General features: G+C 39.6%; 1 protein-coding gene and 1 long non-coding RNA gene across 5 annotated transcripts in view; one reads left to right on the top strand and one right to left on the bottom strand.

Moving 5' to 3' along the window:
• The window catches only part of LOC309859477, a 173,127-nt gene that overhangs the window by 92,276 nt on the left and 60,786 nt on the right, over nt 1-20,065 (top strand). The gene's annotated exons all lie outside the window — the stretch shown is intronic.
• Nucleotides 1-20,065, bottom strand: part of MXI1 (MAX interactor 1, dimerization protein) — a 59,837-nt gene that overhangs the window by 25,642 nt on the left and 14,130 nt on the right. For 3 of the 4 annotated variants that reach the window (XM_082720185.1, XM_082720187.1, XM_082720188.1), the window contains exon 2: nt 15,141-15,273. In XM_082720185.1, coding sequence (XP_082576311.1) covers nt 15,141-15,273 — 133 coding nt within the window. Of the gene's footprint in view, nt 1-15,140; nt 15,274-16,601; nt 16,859-20,065 lie in introns of those variants that run through there. The other variant, XM_082720186.1, reaches the window with a different exon arrangement.

Here is a 20,065-nt window from a genome sequence, read left to right as displayed (position 1 = left end):
CTGGTTAGTAAATACCTGAACATGCCAGGAAGGTAATGCATCTTGATTCCACAGGAAAATGACATAGAAGCTCCATGTTCACAACTCTCCCAGACTTTGCCCCATATTTCTCTTCATTTGGCTGGTCCTGATTTCTATTATTTATAATACAATTTGAAATCATAAGTATAGTGCCTTCCTGAGTTCTCTGAGGAGTTCTAGTGAATTATCAAACCTGAGGGGATTAAGAACCCCTAAATCTGTAGCCAGTTAGTCAGAAATTAGCCAGTTAGTACAGCTGGCATTTATGGTGAGGACAGTCATGTTTAGAACTGCACCCTTGGGGCGCCTGGCTGGCTCAGTGGGTTAAAGCCTCTGCCTTCAGCTCAGGTCATGATCCCAGAGTCCTGGGATCGAGCCCCAAGTTGGGCTCTCTGCTCTGCAGGGAGCCTGCTTCCTCCCCTCTCTCTCTCTCTCTCTCTGCCTGCCTCTCTGCCTGCTTGTGATTTCTCTCTGTCAAATAAATAAAATTAAAAAAAAAAAACACTGCACCCTTAAACTTGTGGACACGGTGCTAACTATGGGTGGCTGGTGTCAGTATCACAAAATATACCATGACCACAAAGAGTTTATTCTAGGAATGCAAGACTAATTTAAGATTCAACAAAAATACCAGTCAATGTAACTGACTGCATTAACAGAATAATTTGAAAAATACAGTATAATCTCAATAAATGCAGAAACACATTTAACAAAATTCAGCATCTATTCATGATTAAAAAAAAAAAAACCTCAGTAAATTAGGAAAGAAAGGAATTTCCTGAACCTGCGAAAAGGCATCTACAAAAAATACAACTATCATACTCAATGGTGAAAGAGAATCCAAGTTTTCTCAAGATTAAGAACAAGGAATAATTCACCCTCACCATTGCTCTTCAGCACCATATTAGAGGCCTCACCAATGAAATAAGGCAGAAAAAAGAAACATCATATACAATGGAAATGAAGAAGTAAAATATCTGTACTGCAAACAACATCACTTATTATCTATTTAGAAAATCCTAAGGAATATACAAATTATTAGAACTAATTTAAGAAATTCAACATCCATTTATAATAGCATCAAAGAGATGCTAAATACTAAATACTAAATACTAAATAATAAATACCTAAGGATAAATTTAACAAATTATATACATTCTGAAAAAATACAAAACATTGCTAAACTATGAAAACATCCAAATAATTGAGAAAATGAAGAGATATACCATGGTCATGAATCAGAAGATTCAAGATTGTTCAGATGTGTGAAGTCTCTCTAAATTAATCTACAGATTCAATACAATCCGAATCAAGATTCTAATAGGCTTTTTTGTAGAAACTGACAAGGAGATTCTATAACATATGTTAAAGTGCAAAAGACCTAGAATAGGCAAAAGAAGTTCTGAAAAAGAAGAACCACACTGGAAGATCTATTGATTTCATGACTTATTTAAAAAAAAAAAAAGGGGGGGGGGTGCCTGGGTGGCTCAGTCAGTTTAGGTGTCTGCCTTTGGCTCAGGTCATGATCTCTGGGTCCTGGGTCCTGCTCAGTGGGGAGTCTGCTTCTTGCTCTCTTTCTGCCCCCGCCCCCTGCTTGTGTGTGTGTGCACGGTCTCTCTTGCTCTTTCACTCAAATAAAATCTTTAAAAAAAAAAAAAAAAAACCCTAAGTAATGAAGACATTGTGGTTTTGGAATAAAAATAAATATTTTGGAAAAAAAAAAAAAAGGAAAGGAAAAAAGAATTTTGATCAATGGACCAAACATAGACTCACACATATGTGGTCAACTGATTTCCTACAAAGATCCTAAGGAAATTCAATGGAGAAAGTAGAGTCCAAAAAAAAAAAAAGTATATTTGCCAAAAAATGAACATTAGCCCTCACTTCACACCTTCTACAAAAATTAACTCTAAATGAAACTTAGATCTAAATATGAAACCTAAAACTATAAGACTGCTAGGGGATAACAAGAGAAAATCTTTCATGATTTTGAATTATACAGAGATTTTTAGGACATTAGAATCACAAATAATAAAAGACAAACATTATAAACTGAACTTCATCAAAATATGCAACTTTGGTTCTTCAAAAGACACTTAAGAAAATGATAGAGGCAAACCCTAAGAAGGAGAAAACATTTGCAAAACACTTATGTAATAAAGAACTTGTATCCAGAATTTACAAAGAACTCTTTTTTTGAAAGTCTTTGTATATTTTAGATAAGTCTTTTATTTAGATGTTATTTATTTATTGGGGTGAGGTGGGGGGCAGAGGAAGGGAGAGGGTATTTCAAGCAGACTCTGTGCTGACGAGCCCCTTGACACCATCTGAGCTGAAACCAAGAATCTGATACTTGGCCGACTAAGCCATCCTGGTGCCCCCAGAATTTACAAAAGAACTATTTACAGATCAACAAGAAACAAACAACTCAAAAGAAAAAAGGTAAAAAAATATCATTAGATACTTCACCAAAGAAGATATATCAATAGCAAATAAACCCATAGAAAGACGCTCAAGATCACTAGTTATAAGGAAAATGTTATCTAATCCACAAGTTATTCTGACACACCCACTAGAAAGGCTAAAATTTAAAAGACTGACAATACCATGTGCCAACCAGGTTGTGGGGTTACTGGAAGTCTCCTACACTGCTAGTCAGAATATAAAATGGTACATGGGGTGCCTGGGTGGCTAGTGGGTTAAGGCCTCTGCCTTCGGCTCGGGTCACGGTCCCAGGGTCATGGGATCGAGCCTCAAATCGGGCTCTCTGCTCAGCAGGGAGCCTGCTTCCTCCTCTCTCTCTATGCCTGCCTCTCTGCCTACTTGTGATCTCCATCTGTCAAATAAATTAATAAAATCTTAAAAAAAAAAAGGATATAAAATAGTACAGATACTTTTGGGAATGCTTTGACAATTTCTTTATAAAGTTAAATATATATTTATTATATGACCTAGAAATTCCAATCCTAGGTATTTATCTAAGAAAAATGAAAACATACATCTACAAAAGAACTGTCCATGGAAGTACATGGAATCTTTACTTATAACAGCTAAAAACTATATACAACCTGAATGTCTATCAACTGGTGAATGGATAGACAAATTGTGGTGGATCCATACAATGGATTATTACTCAGCAATATAAAATATTGCTGAGTAATTATTATTATTAAATTATTACTCATCAATATTAAATTATTAAATTATTAAATTAAAATTATTAAATTATTACTCGGCAATATAAAAATATGAACTACTGAAACAGAAAAACTGAATCTCAAAAAACACCATGCTAAGTGAAAAGAGTTTGACACAAAAAGAGTATATACATGATTCCTCTTATATGAAACTCTAGAAATGGCAAAACTGCAGTGACAGAAAACATGTGAGAAGTTGCCAGGTCCAAGAGACAGAGATAGAAAACTGACTGGAGAGAAGCACGAAGTAATGTTTTGAGTTGATAAACATGCTCTTTATTATAATTTTGCTGGAGGCTGCATGACTGTATGCATATGTCAAGATTCTAATAGGCTTTATTATAGAAACTGACAAGGAGATTCTATAACATATGTTAAAGTGCAAAAGACCTAGAATAGGCAAAAGAAGTTCTGAAAAAGAAGAACCACACTGGGGAATTTTATTGTATGGAAATTATATCCAAATAAAACTTATTTTTCAAAAAAGTAATAAAACTCAGGGCACCTGGGTGGCTCAGTGGGTTAAAGCCTCTGCCTTCGGCTCAGGTCATGATCCCAGGGTCCTGGAATCAAGCCTCGCATTGGGCTCTCCGCTCAGCAGGGAGCCTCTCTCTCTCTCTGCCTGCCTCTCTGCCTACTTGTGATCTCTGTCTGTCAAATAAATAAATAAAATCTTTAAAAAAATAAAAAAATTAAATTAAATTTTAAAAAGTAATAGAGCTTATCCAGAAATTAAGGCAATAATCTACTGTACCATAAAGCACTCAAAAAATGAGAATAAAATGTCAATTCTTTATTGTGGGAGACTAATAATATAAATTACTAGAAAGAACATGATTTAAAAACCTCATTCTTTTGGGAAATATCTATATTTATGTGTACTTGAAAAAATTTTTCATTTCCAGCATACAATTAATCTGCTATTAGTGAAGAGTAGAGTCAAGTCTTCATCTTCCATAACAGGAAATCAATAACATAACAGGAAATCAGATAATAAGCAGAATAAGTTTATTTAAAAAAATTTTTTTAAAGATTTTATTTATTTGGAGAGAAAGAAATAGAGCAGGGGAGGGGCACAGGGAGGATTTCAAGCAGACCCTACTCTAAGCACAGGGCCTGATGGGCTTGATCTCATGATGCTGAGATCACGACCTGAGCAGAAATTAAAAGTCAGATGCTTAACTGACTAAGCCACCCTATGACTCTCAGAATAAGCTTCTTATTTAGAAATAAGTAAGGAGGGGCACCTGGCTGGCTCAGCTGGAAAAGCCTGCTTCTCTTGATCTCAGGGTCGTGAGGTCAAGCCCCATGTTAGGTGCAGAGATTACTTAAATAAGTAAAAACTTAGAAAAAAAAGAAAAGAGAAAAGGAGAAAAAAGGAAAAGAAAAGAAGTAAGAAAGCAAACAGCCAATGAACTGCGAAATCACTGAAGTGGTGGCCTCTAGGAAGTAGAAACTGGAAGGGGAAAGATGAGGCAGAGGAATGTTAATCTTCTTCTTTATAAGTCATTTAGTATTAGCGGAGTCTTACAACTATATACATCTCCTACTTTTTTTTTGAAATGTTAAGAATTTAAAATAAAAAATAACTACTTCACTTTCTAATCTTAGTAGTGCCAGAAATTAAGAAGTATCTAATACATACTAAAGTTACACATTACTCATGAAATCATCACTTTTTAGGTGAGAGAATAATGTTAAAAACCAGAGAGAATTTTGAAAATTAAAATTATTGCTCTTAAGCATACTTCCAAAAGTTAAAACAGGACATTTAATTTTGATAACACATAATATATGATAACACAGAGCAACATTCTAAAAACCTTTAAAAATGTAGAAAGTCAGGGCGCCTGGGTGGCTCAGTGGGTTAAAGCCTTTGCCTTCGGCTCAAGTCATGATCCCAGGGTCCTAGGATCAAGCCCCGCATCAGGCTCTCTGCTCAGCGGGGAGCCTGCTTCCCCCTCTCTCTCTGCCTACTTGTGATCTCTGTCAAGTAAATAAATACCTTTTTAAAATAAATAATAAAAATGCAGAAAGTATCAGTGATTTCCTAAATCTCTTGACTTCCAAATTATAATTTGATATTTTAGGATAGGGTCAGGCATGAAATAAATATTCAGGGGTGCCTGGGTGGCTCAGTGGGTTAAGCCTCTGCCTTCCTCTCAGGTCATGATCTCAGGGTCCTGGGATTGAGCCCCACATCAGGCTCTCTGCTCAGCAGGGAGCCTGCTTCCACCCCCACCCCCACCCCCGCCTGCCTCTCTGCCTACTTGTGATCTCTGTCAAATAAATAAAAATCTTAAAAAAAAAAAAAAAAAAGACAGTAGCCTTTTAAATATTCAATAGGTACTTTTCAGGGAAAATAAATGAACGGTACCATAATTAGCAGCATTAATTCTATAAATATAAAGTCCATTTTTCTAAAGATCCCAAGCTTTATTGTTAATATGTCCCACTCTTCCCTATAGTACTAGAAGCAGACGCACAGAGATGTTACACATGTATTTCAAATTATCTTTTTTTTTTTTAAAGATTTTATTTATTTATTTGATAGAGAGAGATCGCAGGTAGGCAGAGAGAGAGAGAGGAGGAAGAAGGCTCCCTGAGGAGCAGAGAGCCAAATGCGGGGCTTGATCCCATGACCCTGGGATCATGACCTCAGCCGAAGGCAGAGGCTTTAACCCACTGAGCCACCCAGGCGCCCCTATTTCAAAGAATCTTAATGTCTAAGGCAAGTACATCATACAGAAAACAGATTCTCAAAGGAAGTAAGGGAGGAGAGGCTGCCGGGGTAGCTGAATCTCCTTGCTTTGCTAGCTGCAGAATGGAGGAGGTATCTTTTTCCAACCAGCTACACTCCCTACTCCTAACCCCATAATGGTTCATTTCAAGTTCTGAAGGCCTCATTGTCTAATATTCGTTCATTCCACCTTTAGTTCTTTTAAGCATCCATCACACATTCAAGACTCTTCTTATCTTACTGCAATAAACAGCAACAGGCAATTTTTTTAACGATTTTACTGAGGTACAATTTGCATACTATAAAATTCACCCTGGGGTGCCTGGGTGGCTTAGTGGTTTAAAGCCTGTCTCGGGATCCTGGGATCATGACAGGCATCCAGCTCTCTGCTCGGCAGGGAGCCTGTGTCCTCCTCTCTCTCTGCCTGTCTCTCTGCCTGCCTGTGATCTCTGTCAAATAAATAAATAAAATCTTTAAAAAAAATAAAATAAAATTCACCCATTTTAAGGGTACAGTTCAATGAACTTCAGTAAATTTATACAGTTGCATAACCTTTACCACAATCCAGTTTTAGGAAACTTCATCACCCCAAAAATTCCTTCATGTGAACATGCAGAATAGGACACCCTCACTTCCCAGGACAGTACCTCACACTTGTTACACTCTACCATTAACATCCAAGTTATTTACCACATTTATGAAAATGGCCAACAACATGAAACAGATACTCATACTTAATAAGTTAATATTAAATTCTTACTGATACTTAAATGTTTACAGAATAAAAGAAACACGTTACACAGCTGTTCTAATATAGGCTTCAACTTCAATGTTAAAAACACGAACATACCTTTGTCTCCAGTAAGCATATCTGCCACAAATAAACTGACAATGAGAATAATGATATTAAACACCCCAAGATCAACTTCATACAAAGCAGTCAATTTGTTTTCTATCCAAGTTAGAAGTCTGAATTTTAAATTGTAACTTCTGTGCACTGACAGCAAAGACTACAGAAAGCAATCCTAGCAGATTCAGTATTAACAAAAATAAATTGTACAGAGTTTTTGTGAAATATGAAGATCACTTTTTTTCTGTTGTTCATGGCGAAGATACATACTCCCCTACAAGATTATGGTAATCAAAATTAAAAACCTCAAAATTTACATTTCTTCTAATACCAAGACGAACTTACTACATTTTACCCTCTAGTTTCTTATCGCATAAGAAAGTGATTTACAGTTCCTTGAAGAGAATCCTAATTGTCCCTGTCTAATCAAAATAAGAATAAAGGAAAATCAGTTGTTTTATCAAAATACGTTGACTGAGACTAAAATTACACTCTTTGGGTGTCTGAGTGGCTCAGTCAGTTACGCGCCTCCCTTTGGCTCAGGTCCTGATCCCAGGTTCCTAGGATCAAGTCTTGCATCAGGCTCCCTGCTCCATGGGTAGCCTGCTTCTCCCTTTGCCTCTGACTCTCTGTTCTCATGAATAAACAAAGAAAATCTTTAAAAATGAATAAATAAAATAAAATTATGTCCTTCTATAATTTAAAAATGCCCATTTCAATGGCTTCAAAGCTCTCATCATGTGGCCTCCACAAATGGTGTTTACATAGTGTTTTCAAAAAACTATCGAAAATATTTCCCATAATAAAGAAATGTAAGGAAATCAATACCACACAGAAATCTTTTTATCTAACATCATAAAGCTAAATTAAAAGAAAACTCACATTTTTCCCCTGAAATGTATATAGTAACATTAATAACAAAATTGTCTACCAAACCAAATATTTTTTCTTTTTTTTTTTTTTTTAAGATTTTTTATTTGTTTATTTGACAGAGAGAGATTACAAGAAGGCAGAGAGGCAGGCAGAGAGACGGAGGGAGAAGGAGGCTCTCTGCCGACCAGAGAGCCGGATGCAGGGCTCGATTCCAGGACCCTGGGACCATGACCTGAGCGGAAGGCAGAGGCTTTTAACCTACTGAGCCACCCAGGCACCCCCCAAATATTTTTTCTTATAAGAAATTAGTTACTCAGATAAAACAAAGAATTTCACTTATACTAAGGTATGGAATCCCTATGTCTCCTAGAATGCATGTCAAAGTTAATGAATAAGTATATACTATGAATCTGTAACATTTCTATAATAACCTACTGTAATAATCTTCTATAAATTTAAATAATTTAATCTGTATACTATCATCTGACAAATAAAAATAGCCATGTTTATAACATCTTACTGATTTGTATAATTTATCATTTTATTATATACATATTTTTCCAAAAGCACCATAAGCTCCTCTATCATTGGGAGGCATGTTCTGTGTACATTGTATAAGTTCAGTAAATTTGGTTACAAATTACCTTTAAGAAAGCAGTTTCAGTAACTAGTGAAAAAGGAAGCAAATTGCAAAAGTTGAAAAAGCACTGGTGGGAAAGCCTTAAAAGCAGCAGATGCAGACAACGCGTTTCAGGCAGAGCAGAAAAGGAGAGTGCTAACACATGAATTTCAGGCTATGGTCATGAAGTCTTACTTTTTAAGTAAATTCTTACCAAGGGCTGTTTGCTGATCCCAGAGAAACAAATCCCAGAGATCTGTCTTATTTCCTAGTTCTATTTTTACAAGTTACCTTGCTTGCCAGTCCAGTTTCCTCAACAAAAAAAGGAAAATATTTTCATTTTACCTCACAGAACCGTTCTGAAATTCAAATGAGTTAATAACGTACATTAAAGGGCTTTATAGACAAGTAGTACATTAAATGCAAGGTGCTACTATTTTTATTATTGAAGATGGATCCTACCCTTTGACCCAAGAGTTCTAATTCTTCATGTTTATCCTAAGGATCTAGGTAGACAAATGCACAAAGCTATCTGCAAAAACATGTTCTGAATAGCCCTATTTTGAATGAAAAAAATCTAAAAGAACTTAAATCAATGGGTGACTGGCTTAACAAATTATGGTATACCCATGAAACAGAATATCATGCTATAATTAAAAATGATTTAACAGATGTGTATGAACATGAAAACCTCTTTACCCCTGCTTTATAAGAGGTTCCACTTCTGAGATGCCTTCCTTCATCTATCAAACTTAATCAGGTCCTCCCTGTTATACTCCTCATAGGATCACCTATGTTTCCTACATTAAACTCATCACAGTTTGAAATAATACATTGATATGTTTACTTGACAACATGTGTTTTCTTCATTAAATAGTAATGAAGATGGTGCACACATACACACACACTCTTGCTCTCTCTCTCACACACACACTCCTATATACATATGCAGGGGGAGGAAAAGCTGCCAATATTTAAAATGTAGAAAGCCAAAATGAAAAATAAAAATAATCTAACAAAAAATATGTATGCTTATATTAATTACATCAGCATTATCGACCACAAATAGGATCTGGAAATACATTTTGTCAAATGATACCATCAAAGCTCTTTGATTAAATTAGTATCTGGAAAACTATCTTTACTTAAGAAGTGACAAAGAATCATGCTATATCCAAAAGAAAGCAATGCTGTTCCCTTTGTAAGGAGAAATCCAGAAGAAAAAGCTTTCTTCAGGTCAACAGTGTCCTCTGGTTAGAATGATGCAAATTCTGCTGAAAATCCAGCTTGATATTAAAGCAACCACCACCGAAAGCTAAATAAGTATCTCTTACCATCTCTGGGCCACGTGTGTTTTAATCATAAAATGAGTGATAATATCATACCTTCATAAAGCAGAGAACTACACGGAATGAAATCCTGAATTCCTTTTTTATAATTTGTGATCTTCCACATCATGTATTCAATATTCTGGGAAAAGGCCACTAATCAAACAGGAACAGAAGAAGCTGTCCTACTGACATACAAGGCATGATCGTCAAGTCTCCTTGAAACATACTTCCATAAGGGAATATGGAAACTCTGCACAGCAAACTTCTGCTTCCATGAAGCATTTAATGGAAAGTCTGAGTTTGTTTAGTGAGGTGTATAAATAATTCTTAAGAATTTTTCATTTAAACAGTTTTAGGGGAAGACAGAATATCACAGAAAACATCACACAAGAGGTGTTAATCACTCAACATTTGAAAATACTGAACAATACTAACATCACAAAAAGTTTAACTGTTACTAATCTCTACTTTTGTCCTGATATTCTAGGAATTATCTATTCGACAGAGACTCAGAAACTATTTCTTTATATAGAAAATTTGAAAAGCATAGAATAGTAAAGAGAAATTTCACAATAAAAAAAAGGTTTCCTTCAACTATTCAGTGAACTAACAGGTACGTATTTAAGAATAGAAACAGAAGATATAACAAATTTCAAATTACTACTACTGGAAAAAAAATCCTCTACTAAAGATAACCAAAAAGGCTTTAAAGCTAAAAATACAACAATACAATCATTCCCTCTAAGACTAAAACATTTCATGATTCTGTAGTTAAAAAATAGTTAAACTAAAGCTTTACAAGCAAAAGGAAAAGCTGTTTTATTTTCTAGTGTCCTCAATCCTAGCCAAAGGAATTGAAATGTGGCTGCTCTTGTGAGATTCTTTAATAGCCAAAGGACACCAAATAAAATAAATTTTTCATCAACTTAAAATACAAACATAAATTGGTACTTACTATTACCTTCTCCATCACCTTAAAACAATGGAATTACTATGTGTCATAGCCTCATACCAACATTTATTGCCAATATTTGACAGACTTATGGTTCTGGCAGGGCAGGTAGGTTTTAATACTTTAATTTCATGACTGGATGACAGTGAGTGTTTTTTAAAATTAACTGCAGCATTCTATAGTCTGCTATAATATACTTATATACAATACTATAATATACTGTAATAATACCCATTTAAAAGAACTGGCAGTTAGAGATTATTATTCTTCAAATACTACATATTATCTTCCTTTCCAAATATATTATCATTAACATTCTTTAGAATACAATGTAATCAGGGACGCCTGGGTGGCTCAGTGAGTTAAAACCTCTGCCTTCTGCTCAGGTCATGATCCCGGTGTCTTGGGATGGAGCCCTACATGGGGCTCTCTACTCAGCGGGGAGCCTGCTTCCTCCTCTCTCTCTCTCTCCCTCTCTCTGCCTGCCTCTCTGCCTATTTGTGATCTCTGTCGGTCAAATAAATAAATAGAATCTTTAAAAAAAAAAAAAAAAGAATATAATGTAATCAAGAGTTTGCCAAAGCAGGAGTTGCATAATGTCTCTTTCCATACTTTAATATGGTAATCAGCACAAAAGAGAAATGCAGTTCCACAGAGGGCAATCTACCTGGAGTTTGAAAACCTTCCATTTTTTAAGAAGCACCTACTATGTACAAGGCATTGTGATAGATACTGGGGATGAATCCTTAAGCAGAAGAGATTCAACTTCTGCCTTCATGGAGTTTTTAGCCCAATGAATGAGACATGAATTTATCAATCAGAGAACTGTATTTCTACAAACTATGATAAACACCATGAAGGAAAAGTAGGGGTGCTATCGTGTGAATACCTAATCTACTTTGCCTGATGAGAAAAGGCTTCCCTGAAGAAGTTATGATTGAGCTGAAATAAGAGTGTTATTAGCTAAGGACAACTTACTTGGCAAAGGGGAAAGAACAGAGTATGTGCAAAGACCCGGAAGTAGGAAGAAACATGGTGTATTGAAGAAAGAAAGAAAGCTAGCCAATATAATGCGTCAGAATTGTATATGGGCCAGGTGTAGTTGCATGGATACCGATTAGGAGGTTATAACAGGTCTCCAGGTGAGAGATAGATGGTATCTCATTAGGAGGGAAGTAATGAAGATAAGGGGAAAGACAGCAGATTCAAGAAATATTTAGGAGAAAATGAGTGTTACAATGAAGCCAGGCAGAGTAGTGTTAGTAGAGTTTAAAGATGACAAATCTTGAAATTGTTCAGTTGTGAGACCAAACAGTAAAAAACTGGGAATTTGAACTTACGTGAGGCTCCTCAATGAGCCAGAGAGCAACGCACCCAGGTTTTCTAATAGCAGTAACATCTTAGGAAGGGTGATCTTTAGGAAATGTGCCAGAAGGCCATGACCAAGACCACAGTAAATTCAACCAGGTATTTTAAAAATAATTAAATATTACAGGTCCCACTTCTGAGCTGTCAGTTAGAAGGATACCCAAATGATAAAATTACTGGGATTTTCAAGGTACATGCTTGTAACATCACATTATATCACTTATTTTCTCTCCTTTGTACTTCCATAAAAATAAGATTTCTAGACATAATATTAGGAGCTAACATTCAGCATAAACTTAAAAAACCACATTTTATATCAGGAAGATCATATTATACCTGAGAATATTAGGGGGGAAAAGCCAACATTGTATCTGAAAGATGCTACGATGTCAGGGAAACAAATGTCATCTTAGGACAAACAAGATATCAACGTCCAAGATGCATACTAGTAACAGCAACTTCCACACAAGTACCTTTTTGATCAGGAAAATAAGACAGATAGTCCATAATTCTATTACCTTCCTTGTTTCAGAAGACTAGTAAATGGAAAATTTTTACAAGTCTTCTTTCTTTCTGCTATATGTAACCAATGTAATAAAATTTCTACTAAATCCAGTAATAGGCCTCAAGTTATCAGAAGCCCATAAAGTCTCCCTCAAATGGACTAACAACCCCATTTCTCACATATCCCAGCATGGGAATTTGATCCATGGCTTCTCTATCCCAGGAAGCAGAAGTTTTAACAAACGGTAAGGAAAAATAATTTCTAGTGTTTCACTTTAACATACTAATTCTCATCTATAGGCCCCAGTCTAAACCCCACACGTGGGTGGACCTTAGTATATTCTAAAATCTGTTTCTTTCTCTCTCTTTTTCCTTCCTTCTTACTACTTATATTCCTATGAAAAATTATCTTCCTTAGTCTTGGATGGTCCAATGTATACGTAATTATTTTCCCATGGGTACTGTAAGAACATGGCATGCCTGTAGTTTTACAAATTTTCTGATATGCTCTGCTAAAACATATGGTAATTAGCACTGTGGTCCCACACACAATAGTAGAATCCTAACAGGAACCCTACCATGAAACAGAAACACCACTGGGTCAAAACCCCAAGCTGAGAAAAATTGAAGTCAATAGATGACAAAGACTTATTAATGACCTATAACGTAACTGGTAAAATCTAGAAATATGTATCTTTTTTATGCATCTATAATCCTTGAATTGTTAGTAATGAGGCTGCCTCTGTACTGATGGAGTGGTATACTGAATAACTAATATTATAACTGATCGCTAGAACTATCAATAAATCAGTGTCACAGAACTTCAGGGCAGAAAGGGACCTTGGTAAATATGTAGTCCATCCCTTCATTTTATAGATGAGAAGAGGGATGAAGAGAAAATGTAATAAGATCATTTACCTAACTTCTACAAAAGAGGAAATACTCAGTAAATATTTGTAGCATGACAAAACCCAGGTCTGGTTTCCTGATACTCTCTGCATGTCTCTAAATTTAAAAAAGATTTTTTTTAAACCTGTTTTAATCTATACATGGGTTGAATCTGAATTCTTGAAATATAGATCCTAATAGAAACAGTGAAGAACAAGAAAACTGAAATTTATTTGTATAAATGCTATGTATCATATTATATATTTTCATTCCAAACCTATCATATCATAGAAAAACCTTCTAGACCCACACATAAACATAAATACAGCATAGTAAGAGTTGCCTGGGGGGCTCAGTCATTAGGCATCTGCCTTTGGCTCAGGTCATGGTCCCAAAAGCCTGGGATCGAGCCCTGTATGGTGGGCTCCCTGCTTGGTGGGAAGCCTGCTTTCCCTCTCCTAGTCCCCCTGTTTGTGTTCCCTCTCACGCTGTCTCTCTCTTTCTCTGTCTGTCAAATAAATAAATAAATAAATAAAATCTTTAAATAGATAAATAAATACAGCATATTAAGCTTATAGCTATTTTTATAATTTTAAAAATTAAGTTTAAAAAACACAGAATAGTCCTACTGAAAAAGCCAAAAAAGGAAACTCACAGCTTTAAAGATGAGTCAAAGAGGGAAGAGTGAATCCTACTTTCGCCTCAGCAATGTCAAAAATGCAGAGAAGGAAGATCCAACCTTTTGAGCTCTAATTATTATCTATAGGAGCCTCAAGTTTCCTGCATCTATTAGTAAAAGCTCCTATTCCTGCTCTTTTCCCAACCTACTTCCCCAAGTGACTACCTAACTACCTGTCTGGAGTTCCCCATACTCATCAGGTAACCTTAGTTTCCCAGAGATTGCTCTGTGTCTCTCCAAAATAAATTCTTACATTCTCTAGACAAAGCTTTGGGGAATCAGGAAAAGAGGTCTCATTTAATTCCTCTTATAAATGGAAAACACAGCATCTGTTGGTTTTAAGGTGGCCTTTTGAAAACTTCCTATGAGTTGAATCATTAGAATTCCCTGGCCCTCTGGGGCAAAACACTGAAAAGACAGCCAGGCACTACCAAAAGTCTTCAAAAAATGGAAGTCAACTGTGTCTGAGTACATCCAGACAAGCATTTCCTAGGGAACCCTTTGGACTGAAAAATAAGCATCTTCATTCTTTTTCTGTTTTGTTTTGTTTTTCTTTAAAATCTCCCTTACCAACTCTGTCTTATCAAATAAGAGACACAACTTTCATAGCATGGTCTTCCCTTCCATCCTTAAACAACAAACAGACCATGCCCACTAACTTCCTACTCCAACCAAAAATTTTTATTCCTTTAACAAAACCCTTGATTCTGCTTTATATCCTGCCTGAGCTATTTCTGGCATTTAAAAATTCTTCTTGGATCATCCAAGTTTAAAGCTGGACTAAGATTACTTTTAGCATGTGGTTGCATGCATGGACACATGTCAGGTTTCACTTTATTGTCCCTCTCAGTCACAGACGCCCCCACTTAATAAACCCAGCAAGAACTCTTTGGTTTTCCTTTGGATTCTACTCCTGCCCTTCCCCACAAAGTCAGGTTATGATATCTAGACTGTATCAGTTTAAAAGGGCCAAATCTCCAGAAATGGTGGTAAAGGAACTCATCTGACTATTCAGTGTTGCTCCAGACTTGGTGTTAAAGAACTGAGGTCCGTTGGACCTGAACTTTTGCCTGAGTGTGTGCTCCCTCTCTCCTTTCTAAACCTCCCCAGCTTGCTACCTGTTGGCAGTGCTGGTGTTGCTGCTCCCATTGCTGTGTTTCTGTGCTCGGCTCAATCTCCTTGGGGGCTTTGAATGCTGCAGCCGGGGGCTCGGCATGGAGGGGAACGTTGAGGCATAGCCATGTTCACACTCTAAAGAGACAGCAAGAGAAAAAGATATGAGAACAGGAATTTACTCAAATCCATGGATCCACAGATCTGAAGTCCTTGCAGTAACATGCTGCTGAAAACAGCAGAAGAAAAGGAGGTAAAATTTTTCCACTTTCTGGCTGGAAGATAAAATTCTCAGTCCTTGTGAGGACGTTTATCATGTTAACATTATATACAGACCCAACCCATCACCTGAAAGGCGTACCAATACTTCTTCTAAACCAAGTAATCTCTCCACCCTTTCCAAAAATCCTTTTCTCCAAGAATTCTTAACTGAAACACACTAATTTCTGAGACTAGTTACCATCCACCTCAATTATTTCACCTGCCTCAAAATCCCCTTTTAACTCTCCCCATTCTGGGTCTCTCACTAAGCGCACCATTTTCCCGTATTTCAAACCATTCAACTGCCCCGTCTCAGAGGACATTTTTCTCCCTTGACACCATAATTTCCAGAGTTCCCACTCTTCACTCCCCAGTCTCTTTACATCTTTTCCAGCCCCAGTCCCTAAATAGGGTCGCGTCTCCTCCTACCTGTTTCTCAGACGTCTCCTCCCCACATGCGCGCACCCTCCTCCCCAGTGGCTCCTCAGCAGGCATACCCCTCCTCGGCTCCCAGCCTCGCCTCCTCCACCCCTACCTGGCCGCCGCCTCCCCCTTCCTTCGGCTCTAACCTCCCTCCAACCTCCCAAGTCCTCGGGCCGGCGCCCACTCTCAACACACTACCTCCCTCTGCTCTGCCCACCTCCCCTCTGCCCCCAGATCCCCGTCCCTCCCCCCTACCTCGTCCTCCAGTCCTCCCCGCACAAGCAGGCCCGCGCAGCCTCTCCCGCACCCCTCCCCTCGCAGGCTCCGGGTTCCCACCACCTCCCGCACCCCTCCCCGCCCTCTCTCCCCTCACGCGCACCCTCCTCACACCCTTACCACGCACCTCCTCACACACGCTCCCCTCCTCACACACACCCCCGCCTCCCCGCACACGCGCACCCCTCATCACGCACGCACCTGTCGCACGCGCACCGCTCCTCACACACGCACCCTCCCTCCCCTCACACACCCCTGCTTGCACGCGAACCTCCCCTCACACACACTGCTCATGCACGCACCTCTTACACACGCACCCTTCGCGCACGCACCCCTGCCTCCTCTGCTCACGCACGTACCCCTCTCCTCACACGCGCACTCCTTCTCACATCCCCCCCCAATACACACGCACTCTCCCTCCCCTCACACGCCACACCGCACTCCCCGCGTGGAGAAGGAGTGCGCGGGCTCAGGTGGTGGCGGAGGCGGCGGCGCCCAGCCGTTACCTCGGTCCCGGCGCTCCAAAAACTCGGCCGCCTCAAGCAGGCGCTGCACGTTGATCATCCGCACCCTCTCCATGGGCACCGCTGGTGGCGACCGGGACCTCTACGCGCTCCCTTCCCCGGCCGACAGGAGGCGCCGCAGGCGGATACAGGCCGGTGCCGCCCGGGGACATGTGCGGCGGGCGGGCGGGCCAGCCCGGCCACGGCTCGGCGCGCTCTCCGCCGCCCTTGTCGCCCCCGCCGCGCCCGCCGCCGCCGCCGCCGCCGGCAGCCCGCGCGCGGTTTGTTTACCTCTCCGCGCGAGCACGGGGGAGGGGCGGGCGCAGCACCGAGGCCCGCCCCCTCCCCGCCCCTTCCTCTGCCTCCTGGGAAATGTAGTCCCGCCCCTCCCACTGCACATCGGGAGTGGTAGTACACACACCACTTCAGTGGGCCTGCGCCTTGCCGAATTCCGCAATGGCAGCTGGGAAATGTAGTCCCATTCGACTTCTGTCTCCAGAGTGTAAAGACGAAGTTTTCTGGGCTTTACTTATGGGAAGGAAGAATTTGAGCCAGTTTCCGGAAAGCTCTTTTCCCAGCGTCTTCCGATGGGTGCCCAGGACCTGGAGCATTCTTTATCTGAAATGCCATGTTCTAGTCCTCTATCTACTACTGCAAATTTTCTATGTAACTTACATGCCTCAGTTTCCCCATCACAAAATGTGCTGTTCAGCTGGTGCCCACATAAGCATTTGAAAAGCTAAGATCACTGTTCAAAAACAGAGGATGATCCCTCCAGTACCAGAGAAAGTTGCCCTGAGGCTCTTCTTCCACACTGGTTTCCACACATAAAGGTAGTTCGGTTTTTCAAGGTGTTGTTTTTTGTTTTGTTTTGTTTTTTTAATTGTATGATTAAAAACTTATTTTGCCTCAGGCCCTCACTAGTGACTTGAGAGACTAGAAATCCTTTCCACTATTGCAAGTGAAGGACATAATTCAGTGGGTAAGTGATTTAGTGCAGAAGTCACAAAGGGTTCAGTTCAAATCCTGACTCTTCTACTTATACTACCTGTCTGGACTCTCCAAGCCTCATTTCCTCATGTATAAAATAGATATAGTTACTCCATTTATCCGAACATTGAGGGTCTGCCATGTGTCAAGCACTGTACTGGACATAATGTGTACAGTAATGAGAGAAACAGACATAGATCCTACTCTCAAGGAGTCTATGGGCAATAGGGCTTATTGTGAAGATTAAATGAAAAAATTCCAGCATTTAGTACATGCCACTCAGTTAATGGAAGCTATAGCAATTGTTTCCTCTCTTGTTCTCCCCCATAGAGAGGGAACTGAAAGCAGTGTCTAAAGAGAGCAGGGACCACATTAAAGGATTGCCAACGGCTATCTTCTCTGCCGTTCTCTTTTCAAGTCCTCAATCTAACAAGCCCTCAAGTGTAGACCAGAGTTTCTCAACTTCTACATTATTGACATTTCGGGCAAATAAGCATGTGGGGCGGGGGGCAGGGCTGGGGAGGCGGACTTGTGCTTTGTGGGATGCCCAGCAGCATTCCTGGCCTCTACCCACTAGATGCCAGTAGCACACTACCAACCAAAAACGTCTCCAAACGCTGCCAAATGTCTGGCGGGGCACAAAGTCACTCCCAGTTGAGAACCACTGGTCTAGGGAGAGGAAGGGCAAGAGGGTCATAAGTGCTGAATGCTCTAGGAGCAAGCTGGGAATTATATAAACATCCATAACGTTTTCCCACCCTGAGTATTTTAACCTGCTGGTGGACATCCAAAACAACAGGAAGCTCTTGGTGAGGGGAGAATTTCCCCTTCCCTATGGTCATTCCAGTGGCTACTGCAAAAAATATCATGTCAGAATGAAAATCTTCCTCTCAAAAATGTCACGAGATCCATGCTGCGTTTTAATGCCTTCTCTCTCTCCTTTCACTCTTCTTCTTCAATTTCCAATGAAGTCAAAAACTGCAAAATTATGCCAGCCTTTTGAATATTACATTTGGAACCACGTTTAAGAACCAAATAGATGTCCCATCAAATGCAAGGAGACCCAAAATGAGAGGTGTTCCCAAGCTGTTCACAGGAGAGTCATTTTTTTTTTTAAGACTTTAAAATAGTCTTTTTCTGTTGTTGAATAGATCACTTCAGATCTGGGGTTTCCCACTGGATACTGGTAACAACTACTCTCAACAAAGGACCTATGGGGCAAAGCGAAGAATGGAATTATTTAAAAGAAAATAGCTATCTGCTAAGACCTGTTAGTTAAAGGCAAAAATTACTAGGTTGAAAGTTAGTTTCTACTACTTGTAGACTCCTTAAGCTTTAGATCCCAAACTGCTAAGTGCTACTGCAGGAATTTAAAAGAGGTAGATTCATGACAAATAAAAGTCTCCCCAGTGGGAGATAAACCATGTGACATGCAATCAAAAAAGAAAAAAAAAAAGTACCAACTGAAAATACACATGGGTTTAAATCTGTAGATCGTATGCCCTCGCAGGTTATTAAGAGAAAGCATGATGCTCAGGGCACGTGCCTGACCTTTCACAGCTGACCTCCAGATGAATTAATTAACTAGCCCTTCTTTTAGAGCAACGACCAAGAGGGAGAGGAGGAAATGGAAAGTAGGGTGAGAGTCACCCAAAAGGCCCACCTGCCTATGTTGAAGAATAGCAGAGGTAATGGTGATGGAGGGCAGTGGGCAGTGTTAAGGGCAGATTTATAGACAGGAAGTCATTCTTTTCCAATAGCAACTGAAGGTGCCATTTCCTTCTCCCTGCTCTGGCTGACCTCTAGAATTCTTGCTTTGGCATTGGCCACAATGGCCTCCCACAGCACAAAGCTTGGGGCTCTAGCCTCGGGAAAGGAATACTCTTCATAAACCATCCCTCAGCGCCAGTCCCAGCCTGGAGGAACCCAGAGGCAGCTGTGGCCTTTCTTTTATTCAAATGAATCCAGTGTGTCCTACAAACGCAGATGGGGAAACTGAGAGAAGAATCCAGAAGCTGGAATCTTACCCACAATCTCTGATCCTGTCCTCTCCCTAAAGTATCTCTCTCAGGGGAGCCTTATTTGAAAATGGGAAAAGTCCCCCTGAATCCCCCAGGCCTCTAACAAACACAGCCAAGATGGGGATGTGCTGCCTCCTGGAGCAAGCAGGCAAAGCTCTCCATTCTTAGGGGTCCTTTCTGTCAGTTTACTCCATGCAGATTTCCAAAAGACTTATTGCAGATTCATGAACAATGGAGACTGGTCTGTATTACATCTTTTCTGCAGACAGGAGAGATGGAAAGAGGGGAAGGGACCGTCAGGTGAAGTTACAAGTCCAAAGTCACGCACTGGTAACACCTGGTGCTTAAGAGAACTTCCCTGAAAGTGCAAAACGCTTGGTGTGCAGGGCACGGTTTTCTGCCATTATCTGTAAGGATGGCGGGGGGGGGGGGGGGGGGTCCAAGCAATGAAGGCTG

Source organism: Mustela nivalis (genome assembly GCF_964662115.1).
Source record: "Mustela nivalis genome assembly, chromosome: 2".
In the NCBI taxonomy this organism is placed as follows: domain Eukaryota; kingdom Metazoa; phylum Chordata; class Mammalia; order Carnivora; family Mustelidae; genus Mustela; species Mustela nivalis.
This window is presented reverse-complemented; position numbering and strand designations above follow the sequence as displayed.